Source organism: Callospermophilus lateralis, chromosome 4 (assembly GCF_048772815.1).
Source record: "Callospermophilus lateralis isolate mCalLat2 chromosome 4, mCalLat2.hap1, whole genome shotgun sequence".
NCBI lineage: Eukaryota > Metazoa > Chordata > Mammalia > Rodentia > Sciuridae > Callospermophilus > Callospermophilus lateralis.
The window spans coordinates 71,583,825-71,597,070 of record NC_135308.1 but is presented as its reverse complement, the minus strand read 5'-3'; the positions used below and the strand labels follow the sequence as shown (position 1 = coordinate 71,597,070).

General features: G+C 42.7%; 1 protein-coding gene across 2 annotated transcripts; it reads right to left on the bottom strand.

The window, feature by feature from the left end:
* Positions 1–1,540: 1,540 nt before the first annotated feature.
* On the bottom strand, positions 1,541–12,936 carry C1s (complement C1s). 2 transcript variants are annotated; one of them, XM_076852609.1, is made up of 12 exons: positions 12,762–12,936; positions 11,811–11,922; positions 11,361–11,568; positions 10,990–11,167; positions 9,994–10,119; positions 8,801–9,000; positions 8,278–8,431; positions 7,794–7,909; positions 7,311–7,389; positions 6,082–6,210; positions 4,722–4,796; positions 1,541–2,697 (listed from the first exon to the last, which is right to left on the bottom strand). In XM_076852609.1, exons 2-12 carry the CDS (start codon positions 11,831–11,833, stop codon positions 1,898–1,900), a joined length of 2,088 nt encoding a protein of 695 aa, XP_076708724.1. In that variant the 5' UTR covers positions 11,834–11,922; positions 12,762–12,936; the 3' UTR covers positions 1,541–1,897. The 2 variants fall into 2 exon arrangements, with proteins under 2 accessions (XP_076708724.1, XP_076708725.1); XM_076852610.1 differs by having other exon boundaries at positions 11,811–11,919.
* Positions 12,937–13,246: the final 310 nt, after the last annotated feature.

The following is a 13,246-nucleotide window of genomic DNA, read 5'->3' as shown; positions in this document are numbered from 1 at the left end:
TACCAAAAGAAAAAAGAGATGCTAAGTCTCAGGGCTGGGGATGTAGGTGAGTGGTAGATCACTTGCCTACCATGAGACTTGCCACATATGAGACCCTTGTTCCATTTCCAGCATCCCTTCTCAAAATAAATCAATCTCTCTCTCTCTCTCTCTCTCTCTCTCTCTCTCTCTCTCTCTCCTTTTTTTTTAGGGGGGGTGGGTACCAAGATTCAAGATTCAAACCACCCCCAACACTCACATCCAAAAAAAAAAAAAAAAAAACTTAGTGTCTCTCTCTCTCTCCCCTTTTTTTTTTTTTTTTTTTTTTTTTTTGTTGGTACTGGGATTCATCCCAGAGGTTCTTAACCACTGAGCCATATCTCTATCCCTTTTCATTTTGAGATAGCATCTAACTAAGTTATTTTGGCCTTGCTAAATTGCTGAGGCTGGCCTCAAACTTGCAATCCTCATTCCTCAGCCTAGTTATTCTTTGAAGAGGAGTTTTGTTTATTTGTTTGTTTTATTTTGCTTTGCTTTGTTTTGCTAAATTTCTCTTCCCTAGAAAATAGCAGGTAAAGTCTCTGGGTCCATCATCAGTGAACTTTCAGCTACAATTGGTACAGAGTCCACTTCAATTTACTACCTTATTGAAAAATCAAAACTACCAAGAAAGCAGACAAGAAAATACTGAACTTTTTTTTTTTCTTTTGCTGTGCTGGGGATTTAACCCAGGGCCTTCCACATTCTATAAAGTGCTCTATCACTAAGCTATATCCCCAGCCCTTTTTATTAAATTTCGTTTATTTATTTATTTATTTAGAGACAGGGTCCTGATAAATTGTTGAGGCTGGCTGGGTGCAGTGGTGCATAACTGTAATCCCAGCAGTTTGGGAGGTTGAGACAGGAAGACCACAAGTTCAAGGCCAGCCTTGGCAAATTAACAAGGCCCTCAGCAACTTAGTGAGATTCTGTCACAAAATAAAAAAACAAAAAAAGGCTGAGGAAGTGACTCAATGGTAAAGTGCCCCAGGGTTCGATCCCTGGTACCAAAAAAAAAAAAAAAAAAAAGTAGAAATAAAAAGGACTGAGGATGTAGATCAGTGGTAAGCATCCCTGGATTTAATTCCTAGTACCAAAAAAAAAAAAAAAAAATTGTCGAGACTGGCTTCCTATTTGCAATCTTCCTGCTTCAGCTTCTTGAATTGTTGGGATTGCTGGGATTACAGGTGTGTCCACCACTCCCAGATCTCTGAATTTCTTTGGTTTTTCTTTTTTAAGTCATAATATTATATTATGCAAATGAATATTAAAATTAATTTTCAGGTGACATTGAAAGAATTCATACTTAAAGAATATATTAAACAGCTAATTCTAATTGTTCACAATATTCAGTAAATCTCAGGAGAAAAGGGAAGAGGGAAGAAAAGCTGAATTCCCTATTTTCATGACAATTAAATATGAGTTACTACATGCTTGAATCCCATGATTCAGCTGTACTCTTATTCCATTCCCCTCCTATGGTTCTGGACTACTGATATAGAATAAAGAAAGTCAACCAGAATTGGATTATAAACATGCTTTATTGTAAGTAGATAATGGGTACTGAGAATGATAAAGCAAATGCAAATTCAAACTGGTAAAGAAGAACCAAAAAAATTAAGATATTCCTGCTGAAGAGTGCAAGTCAGGCGTACTCCTTCATATTGGATCTATAACAGGTATTCAGAGCACAAGGGGATAACCAACACAGTTCTATGATCAAACTCTACATCCAGCCAGGTACCTTGACAATCAAGTTCTAGCTCAATGATACTACCTTGTCTTCTCTCAGTCATGGTGAAATAATGATAATATTGTGATGAACTGAAAGCACTGGGTTGATCATACCTATTGGAGAAGCTAGTAGTATATGAATGGATTAGTCCTTAGAAGTGGGCTTATTTTCCTGCATGATTTTCTTTATCCAGTCAAGATAGTTCTTAACCTTTGTGTAGATTCCATAGGTCCCACACTTGGGTCCCCAGGACACCAGGCCAGCTACATAGAATTTGGGGGTATCTTCATTGGGGTCCTGTACAGCAAAAGCTCCACCACTGTCCCCTTGACAGCTGTCAACACCCTTCTCTCCTCCAGCACAGATCATGTTGTTAGTGAAAACATACGCAGCTGCATTCATTTTGGAATTTCCCCCTTTCACTTCTCGGCACTTTTCTAAGGGTGCTACAGGTAACTTTGCCCCTCTGAGATAGAGAACATGATCTCTTTCCTCAGTTCGACCCCAGCCTGAGATCATTCCCAGTTGTTTTGGCAAGAGGTTGTATTCTGAGGAGGTGCCTGGCAGGCAGATAGGGGAGACTTTTGGTCCCATTTTCACAGGGTCCCTCAGCTGCACCAGCGCGATGTCATTGTCAAAATTCGTTCGTGAACTGGAGTCATCCACTGATTGCCAACGCGGATGAATAATCACACGTTCAGCGGTAAGCATCTGGGTGCTATCCAAACCTGAGGTTCTCACAGTTGTGGATCCGACATACATAGCTGGGTCTGGATTTTCCTCCACAACGTGGGCAGCCGTCAGTACCCAGTACTCATCAATGAGAGCCCCACCAGCCCACGGGTGCTTAAAGAAGACTTGCCAGGGGAAATTTTTGATGTCTGCACGGGATCCTCCAAATATCCTCTGTTGCATTGTAAAGGGCTCACTGGGGACTCCACAAACTAGGAAAGAATAAGAACAAGATGGGAGGGACAGGAAATGATGCTGGCCTCCTGCAAATCCTCCAACCACTCAAATACCTTTGCCTCTGGCTGCAGAGTTCTCCAGTATGAGATAGTCAACCTATTTGGTCAACCATCTCCATATCTGACTTATCCTAGCCTTCCTTAAATATCCCCCTTTGCCTATGTCATAAGCAGGCTCTAGGAGAGTAGTTCAGCACAGCCGGGCATGGTGATGCACACCTATAATCCCAGCAGCTCAGGAAGCTGAAGCAGGATGATCACCAGTTCAAAAACATCCTCAGCAAAGGTGAGGTGCTAAGCAACTCAGTGACACTCTGTCTCTAAATAAAATACCAAATAGGGCTGAGGATGTGGCTCAGTGATCAATTGCCCTTAAGTTCAATCCCCAGTACCCCCTCTCAAAGAGAGAGGTGGGGTTCAGCACTGAGGCCAGGCACCCAGCTGGGAACCAGTGCTGGAAAACTCCTTCCTCACACAGACTGCAGAGGAGGCAAGCTTTATACCTTCTACTGATGCCCAGATGAAACCTCTATTTAACACCTTCTTTACTGAAGTCCTGGTTGCACCTGACTCCCTCCTAGCAACCCAAAGGTCAATCTATGATGAAAAATAAGAGGGTTCTCTTCTTTGATCTTAACCTCTTGCTCTCCATGGACTGGTTCTAGGTAAGACTGCTTTGCCATTCCCTAGTACTGAGTTTCAGATGAAGCTGGATTATATCAGTCCCTTGTTAGACAGTCTGAATAGACTTTGAATTGAGCATAATGAGCTTTGTACCCAGACAGAGCTGGGTTCAAAGCCTGCCCCTGACTCTTACTGAATTCACTCATCCATAAATGAGATCTCATAGGATTGCTACAAGAATGTGGAAGAGATAATAAATGCAACAAATTGGCTTGGTCTTTAGTTTTCAATAGCATTCTTATTATTACTAGGATCATTATTATTATTCTTGTTTTGCCCTGTTGTCTTCTACTCAACTCTTGATTTCTGATCTTCCTGTAACCCCCATTTATTTTATTCCTCAATATCTTCTTTCCACATAGATTTTTTCTTTCTTTCTTTCTTTCTTTTTTTTTTTTTTTTTTTTTTTTTTTTTTGTACCAGGGATTGAACCCAGGGGCTCTAAACCACTGAGCCATATACCCAGCCCTTTTGATTTTTTAATTGAGACAGGGTCTTGCTAAATTGCTTAGGACTTCACCAAGTTGCTGAGGCTGACTTTGAACTTACTATCCTCCTGTCTCAGCCTCCCTAGCTGCTGGGATTATAGGTATACACCACCACACCTGCCTGCCACATAGACTTTTAGTATAATAACTAGGCTATATGGGGCTGGGGTTGTGGCTCAGTTGTAAAACGCTCACCTAGCATGTGTGAAGCACTGGGTTCAATCCTCAGCACCATATAAAAAATAAATAAATAAAATAAAGGTAATGTATCCATCTATAACTAAAAGAATTTTTTTTGAGAAAGAGAGAGAGAGAAGAGAGAGAATTTTTAACTTTTATTTTTTAGTTTTTGGCGGACACAACATCTTTGTTTGTATGTGGTGCTGAGGATCGAACCCGGGCTGCACGCATGCCAGGTGAGTGTGCTACCACTTGAGCCACATCCCCAGCCCAAAGAATTTTTTTAAATAATAACAAGGCTATATACCCACACTTCTTTCTGAGTATTGATTCCTCACTCTCAACTTTCAGGTCCTGCTATTAGCAATTCTGTATCTGCTTTCCTCATCTTCATCACCAGACTCAACTGGTCTTGACTCTGACACTCACTGTTGCTGGCTGACTTGCCTATTTTGCTTCGAGTAGGCCTGACTCAGTGTGGTTGAGGGAATTCCTGCAGCCCAGTGTTACAACCTTTCACTGTGCTGGACTCTAGAAGACCTGGACTAAGTCCTTTCCCAAGAGGATTGCAGCTGCTTTCAGAAGGTGACTCCCCACTCCACTGCACCTGTGGCTCCAGTCTCTGCCCACACCAAAAACCCTGATTACCTGGAATACATTTGGGCAACTCGGTGCCCAGCACGTCATTCACCCAGCTCCCGTTAACAGCACAGCGATACTCCCCTGGAATCACACAAGGGATACATGTCAACACCACCACATCTTCCCTCTTCCACTTTTTCCTTTCAGGCAGAGCCTGGGCTCCTCTGAGATTTGAGGAGGGGGTCAGAACAAATCAACTAGAAGATAATCTTGAGCATCCCCCAAATAATCCCTCAGGCCTCTATCTTGCTAAAGAAAAAGAAAGAATAGTCTTCAAAGCAGAAGGAAGAAGGGTTATGATAGAGACTGAGAAAGTGCTTCATGTGGGAAAATAATTTTTTTAAATGTTAATAATATAATGAAAATCAATGTAGAAGGGCCTACTTTGTTTCATCTAGCACTGCCAGGGCCTTTACTGCAAGAAAACCAGTCATCAGCGGGGTACAGTTGCACACGCCTGTAACCCCAGAGATTCAGAAGGCGGAGACAGGAGGATGGCAAACTTGAGGCCAGCCTTAGCAAATTAAAAATAAAAAGGATTGAGGATGCAACTCAATAGTAAAGTGCCCCTGGATTCAATCTCCAGTACCAAAAAAAAAAAAAAGTCACCACCATCACCATATGTCGACTTGCAGCTGTGTTGGGGCAGCCTTGAACAGGAGTTGAGCACCCCCTTAGCCTTGAGTAACGGGGGGTGTGGAACTGGCATCATCCTGTGTGCGAGGCAGGTGGGCCTCACCTTCACTCCACAAGGGAGTGTGCATCACCCAATGGGACTGGGCTATACCCCCATATTTGCTGTAACACAATCCCCTTGCTTTATTTGGGTGGAATTTTCTATCGAATGTCTCCCCCCTAGATAAAAACAGGGGTTCAGGATGTGCTCTCTCTCTAGCCTCTTGCCTCATGCCTCCCTTGTTCCCCTTGCCCTCCAGCATGGGAGCTGAGGCCTCAGAGCCATCCTTGAACCCCAAAAAGGGTTTTTCTGTGTTTGTGTGTCTTTTCGTTGCCAGCCGAATTCAGGAGGGGTGACCCTGACTCCTTTGCCTGTGTAGGCCATACAGCTGGAAGTTCTCCTATGAGTTTTACATGAAACAACTGGTCCAGGGGGATAACCATATGAAAGGAATGTTGTAGGGGAATTCCTACCGTAGCTGCAAAGCTGAGTTGGTGACCTTTAGGATTTTCTTGAGAACATACCCTGCCCCATGTGAAAACTGTATTCTTACTGGAAGCCAAGAGGATGACAGTGTGTGTTGTCTCCCCCATTTCTCTACAAACCCTCCCCAACCCAGAAAGATTTACAGTTTGCCCTCTAAATGTTCACATTCCCTTTCTTTCTCTTTCTGTAGTAAAAGAAACCTACCTCCATCTTCATGCTCCATGTAGTAATATGGCTCCTCACAAGTGTAACGAATGACAGAACCATATAAAGTATTTTCTGCATCTTCAACTTTACCATTCCGAATGGGTTCAGGAATGCCACAGTCCACAGCTACAAAAGGAAGGGAGGAGACTGATGGTCAGGACAGTTACCCCTTCCCAGGAAGAGTTATGGCGTCAGTTCCATCCTTACTTCTTCCCCACCCCATATCCATAAGCACACCCCAAATGAATCTCCCACACCACCTCTCCATGACCATCCTCTCCAACCAGCATCACCCACTCTCTAGCCCATCGACATATGCCAATCCAGATTGCCCACTGAAAGCTAAAATGAAGAACCTGGTTCTTAGAGGTTGGCAGAGGTCCTGGAGAAACCAGGAAGGCACCCTTTTGGAGCTATTAACTACGAATCCCAAAGCCCCTTTCTTAGCCAGGCATGGTAGCATGTGCTCCCAGCAACTCAGAGGTTGAGGCTCAAGGATCCCAAGTTTGAGGACAGTCTGAGCAACTTAGTGAGACTCTGTCTCAAAATAAAGAATAAAATGGACTAGGAGAATAACTCAGTGGTAGAGCAGCCCTGGATTCAAGCCCCAGTACTAGGGGAAGGAGGAAGGGAGGGAGGAAAAGAGGGAGGGTGGGCAAAGTTTCTTTTTCTGCAGGGTGATGGGGGGGATACCCAGGATTGAACTTAGGGGTCCTTAACCACTGAGCCACATCCCTAGCCCTATTTTGAATTTTATTAAAGATAAGATCTCACTGAGTTGCTTAGCACCTCACTAAATTGCTGAGGCTGGCTTTGAATTTGCGATCCTCCTGCCTCAGCCTCCTGAGCCGCTAGGATTACAGGCACCGGGCTTCAATGTTACTTTCTTTAGAAGAAATCTGCTAGTCTAGCTGGCCTGGGATCATGCATGGTCTGGGTCTAGAAATTCTTCCATGACTGACTTTCCTTAAAAACCCAACCCACTCTCTCATAACCCTAAGAGTTATTTGTTTTTGTTGTTGTTGTTGTTGTTGTTGTTGATTGTTTGTTTTTTCATTTGTAGATGAACACGGTGCCTTTATTTTATTTATTTTTATATTGCACATGCTAGGCAAGCGTTCTACCACTGAGCCACAACCCCCGCCCCATACACTTGATTTTTATGTGCTGATTTTTCAGTTCCCTTGGGGAGAAAAAAAAAAGTTCCACATTGAAGAGACACGTACGTTGACATTTCAGTTTGGAATTACTCCACTTTCCATTGCTTTGACAAGTCGAATAGAAAGATGTTGAGCCAACACTTCCCTAGAGAACAATTATAGATATCAGCATTAATTTATACAGAGAGAGATGGGAAATCAAAACCAAAAATGAAATTGATCTCTGGACTTGGATTAACAAGGATTCCTCACCAAAAAAGGCTTGGGAACAGTTTAGCCAATGACCCAAAACACCCAGGAGTTGGGGCTGAAAGAGACAACTGTGTCCCAGCATATCCTCTCCCCTTCCCCAGGAAGGCTGAAGGCAGAGAGAATGCCCAACTGGCCAAGGAGCCCCATGGCTCACCTAGGACTGAAGATCTTGAGCTGTTCTATGGTACAGGTGTTAATACCTTAATCAAACGGGGATGTTAGGCAACGACTGGACAATTTCAGTATGCTCATCCTGATCTGGTCAGAGATTAGGGAGAAGCCCAAATGGTACTTTACCTCTACAACTTCAAACCCTTCTTTACAGGTTATCTTCACCATATCTTTAAACACATATTTTGCCTTTTCAGGCTCCCAAAAAGAATTGGCAGAGACTTCTTTCGGACAGGGGTTTGCTTAGAAAGGACAAAGTTGGGACAAAAAAATATTTTTACTAAATAATTGGAGACTGTTCTATTTACATCATTCTCACTTTCTAAAATCATTCAATTGTTCTCAATTCCAATGCCTAACATTCTAATATGGCAGATAACTAAAATAATATGGTGTTACTAACTAACCATCCCTAGGTTGTCCACATTCTCAGGTCTAGTTGAAGGATTACTATGTTGAGGCATTTCCATCAATAACCGACAGATTTAGATCTTCTGGAGAAATTGATGTATCCCAGAATTCTATCCAAACAACAGTCTACCTGTTTTGATTCTACCTTGTTCAAGGACCTTAATGTCACCAGCTAAAAAAATACTTTTAGGTTACTCACGATCTCCATAGTAACGAAATTTCCAGCCTTTTTTTTGCCCTGTTAGATCAGTTTGAAAGATGATATCAAGAGTGTTACTCTTGGTTTCAATAGTCAGGGGCCCAGGGAATCCATTACCACAGTAAGGACCAAATTGTTGATTTCTTGCAACAAACTGAAAGAAAACAAAATGATTAAATCAGAAGAGAAAGAATTTAAAGGGAAGAGGTTAAATGGAAGGTGTAAAAGGGACTGTCAGGCATAGTGGAACATGTTTATAATCCCAGCTATTCTGGAGGCTGAGGCAGGAGGACTGCAAATTCTAAGCCAGCTTCAACAACTTAGCCAGGCCTTGTTTCAAAAGAAAAATAAAAAGGGCTTGGGGCATAGCTCAGTGATAGAGTGTGTGCCTAGATATACATTACTGCAAAAAAAAAAAAAAAAAAAAATTAAAGGAGATAATAAGGGGCAGGAAGAAAGATAGTTTTATCTTCAAGGAGAAGTAAATTGGGGGCGGAGCAAGAATTAATCATCCACCACGCACAACTAAACTGTCGTGGCAGTTCCCCTCTGAGTCAGCTGGTTCCACATCAAAATCTTCTCTCCGCATAGTGACCACCACTTGGAACCCTTCTTCCAGCTGGATCTGATATTCACACCTTGAGTTCTCTGGATATGGATTGGGATAATTGGGACTTGCAATCTCTCCAGTCAATGTAGTAAACACATCCCCGCTGCAGTTGACTAAGGGAGAAAAACAGAAAGGAGAAATCAAATATAGGGTCAAGCAAAGAAGTTCCTGCACCAAACTATGATTCCTTCTGTCATAAACTGAGAGTCTTTCATTCAGACTAATCTAGGATCCATTCCCTGACTGGGCCCACCCAGAGCAATTATACACCCAGTGCTTATTAATGGGGCTATCCAATGCCTATGAGGTTTCTATCACTCTTATGATAGGGATATGAACAACTTTAGGCAGACTCTTCACAGGCATCTATCTTGCTTCTCCAATTAACTAACTTTATACTGTGGCTCTTATGTAACTGTTTGGATTTTAAATGTTTCCCAAAGTCCCATATGCTAACGGCTTGGTCACCAGCCTGTGGCACTACCAGGAGTTGGTGGAACCTTAGAAGGTAGAGTCTAGTGGAAGAAAATAGATTATTGGAGGTGTGCCCTTGAAGGGACTACTGGGACTCTAACCTCTTTCTGTCTCTCTTTCACTTCCTGACGGTCATAATGTGAGCAATTTTGCTCTACTACATGCTTCCTGCCATGATGTTCTGCCCTCACCACACACCCAAACAATGGAGCCATCCAACCATGGACTGAAAGCATGAGCCATAACAAACATTTTCTCCTTTTAAAAAAATATATTTTTTTTCAGTTGTAAATGGACACAATACCTTCATTCATTTATTTTATGTGGTGCTGAGGATCAAACCCAGTGCATCACACATGCTAGGTAAGTGCTCTACCACTGAGCCACAACCCCAGTCCACATTTCCTCCTTTTAAATTGATTATCTCAAGCATTTTGTCACAGCAATGAAAAGCTGACTAACACACCTTATCTTGTTCCCCTCCTGTGGTTCCCCACTCAGTTATGGATAACTAAGAATAGATGCCTGAAAGAAGAGCCTAATCAAAATTGGAAGATGGACAAAGCCCTTTCTGAGGCCTCAATACATTCCAAATCCTCTGGAACATGAATCTCTCTTAATGCCAAGCTCACCTCCACAATTCCTCATATCATCATGGAGAAAGTATTCTGGAGGACAGGAACAGAAGTAACCACCAATGAAGTTGTTGCAGAAGTGGCTACAAGGGACATCTGCAAAATCTGTGCACTCATTTACATCTGTAAGGAGAAAAAGATTGAGGTCAAGCACAAAAGTCTAGAAGGAGGAATGGAGTTAAACCCAAAACTATAAAGGTTAAAAAAAAGAGAGAGAGAGAGAGACACAATCTGTTAAAGATTGTCAAAGAACCACATTTCAGAGTGCTATTATTCTACATTACTTTCCTGAACTATGATTCCAAAGTTGTGCCCTGCCATTGTACTGCTATAACGGAGCTCTCAATGCCAGAGATTCCTGGTTTTTCTTGCATACAGAGTGTTTCAGTGCCAGACACAACACTCTGCAGGCCAAACATGTGCTGTTTTCTGCAGGGAGGACATTAGTTCATCTATCTCTTTACACCACATTGGTCCTTCTAGCAGATCTAAGCAATACTTTGACTTTGTGACAAGTTCTAACTTCATTCTAACCTGGAGACAGATATAGAAGTGCCCAGAATTTGAAACTTTGAATGCCACATTTTGAATTGGTTTGAGTATCATACATTCCTTATGTAATTTTTGGCAAGTGATTAACTTTATAGTTTTCATTTTCTTTATCTTTTTATGGAGATAATAATACCTACCTTGAAGTATTGAGACCATATGAATATAGGAAATTTTCTAATATAGTACTCAATTCATAGTGGTTCTCAATAAATTAAGATTTATTATCTACTATCAACATTAACATCATCAGTCACCAATAAAATATGATCATGTGTTTGAAATTCACAAAGGTAATTGATGAATTGATGGAAGGAGCCAGGCCAAGTCAATACTTTGTAAAAGTTATAAATAGAATCCTCATTTAATACACCATACAGTATTTTTACTTTTTCTAATCTTGTAGCTGGATCAGTAAATCATACACATAAGGGTGAGTCTTACCTATGGCAACATAATATGCAGCAAACCCAGTAAATCGTTCCTCGTTGGAGAAGTCTGACTTAAAGGTCACCTGGAGTTTATTGTATGGGATTTGGAACTCTTCCACAATTGGGGAGTTGGGATTCTTGCTGGTCCTCTTTCCACAGAGTTTCCCTTCTTCAGTGCCCCCTGATATTATCTAAGAGAAGAGTAAAAATGATGTTATGAAAGGGGAATATTTTGGCATGGAGGTGAGAAAGTAGAACCTTGACCCCCATAGAACTACCTGACTCCAGTTCCCTGAATATCTGTGGCTCTCCCCCAATCATCCTTCTCATTCCTCCACCCCAGCCATGGTCTTCCACCACCATTCTGTATGGTTTGTGATATACCTGCACTGAGTCATATGCGCAGTCCTCTGACAGTTCTATGTCCAGATGAGTGAAGTAGAGGTGAATCCCATACCCCTCAGGAACTTCTATATCCCAAGATTTCTCTATCTCATTGGGGTATGCCTGAGGATAGTTAGGGGACAGGATCTCCCCATACATGGTCGGCTCAGCATAAACCCGTGCCAAAAGACAAAACAAGACAATGCACCTGAAATTTAAAGGGGGGAGGGGCACAGTAATGTGGGTAACCCAGATACCAACAGCCTCTTGTAGAATTTGAGCATTTGTCCCAAAGGGAAGGAAGGAAAAGAGAAAAGGACACCTAGCAGGCCATGGAAGAAAACCTTAGCTTGGAATAAAGAAAAGGCCTAGGTCAAATCAAAATCCTTTTCTTGAGAAGATGAAGGGACTGGAGTCCATGAACATTTCTGTAGACCCCCAATCACTTACCACTTCTCTGGCGATGTGTCCATGTCTCTGGACCTAACTCTCTGTTCCTCTGGACTTTGGAGCTAAAGTGGTGGCCAGCCTGGCTATCCGTCTGTCAAACACAGTCACCCTGCTTTGGTGGTGAGAAGCACCATAAGAATAACACAAGTTTAATAGAGCCATACCATCAGTCTTCACATATGACACCTGGCCTCTCACACCCTCCTGGCTCAGACTTCACTAATTTTCTACTCTGGAACTAAATCCTATCTTTCTCCCATTGCTGCTCTGACTTCCTCCCAACTTTTCTCCAGAGCAAGTAGTTTCTCCCAGTTTTCTTCTTCTCTGTTCCTCACCTCTAGGCCCCCTCAATCAATCTCTCTCCTGGCCTCACAGAACAATAGCCCCATTTCCACCCAGGTTTTCGGGAGTCTGCCCACCTGACCATCCGGCTAAGATAGTTCCCCTCCTTTTCCACCACAAACCTTTTATCACTTCAAGTCAGCCCTCTTTACTATGGTTAGTATAACATGGGTTTCTGTTGATGTCCCCAACGACCACTGATGGAGGAATGAGATTCTTTCAATAGGGGAGGACAGGGTCCTTGGGAGAAATGGTCTGAGAGGGGAAGTGCTGCCCCCACTGAGACAGGATTGCAAAAGGATGGAGAGAAGGGGCAGCTAATGACAAGAAATAAAATCTTCCAGAGTTAGTTCGTTTTTTCCTTTACTAAGAGGACTTCCTAGAAAAGTCCTGCCAAAACAGCTTTTAACCCTAAAAACAATGGTACTGTGATGGGGTAAAGCGGGGTGGATGGGATCAGCCTAGGAGAAATGGGTTGTCTCTAATTCTGTCTTTTTTTATTCTACTCTTTCCAGCCCACCATCTTTGCCCCAAACCTTTCTCTGTATGGTTCTCTGCCTTTCTTTTCCCCTCCCTCAAAGCTCTGCTCTTCATTTTTAAAGTTTTTACCTTCAGAAACTGATGGGAGCAAGTGGGTCAGCCCTCTCGCTCCTGCCAGTGGTCATGCTGGGCGACCCTGCTGGCTCCCAGGAGCAACGGCTTGGCCTCGATGCTCCCTCTGCAGGAACTTCCGGCAGACCTCCCTGGCCTGGTTCTGTACATAAGATTCTCTATCCAAGTGTGCATGTCCGAAATTCCCTGATCTCAACAAAGAGGGGGCTGGGAGACCATGACACAGAGGAAGGGTTATTCAGCCTTGATCCTGGAGCTCCCTCTGCTTTTGAAACGAGAACTGCATCTTCCTCCCAAGCTCAAGTTCCAGGGGAGAAAGGAGGAATGGGGGAATTTCGCAGATTGCCTAATGCTCTTTCCCAGCCAAAGGGTGTGTTTCAGAGTTTTCAGGGAAATCAGGTGACTTATGGGAAAAGGAGGGAATTGATACTAGGAGAAAAAAACCAAACTCATAAAGTTCAACCTTCTCCCTGTGAATCATG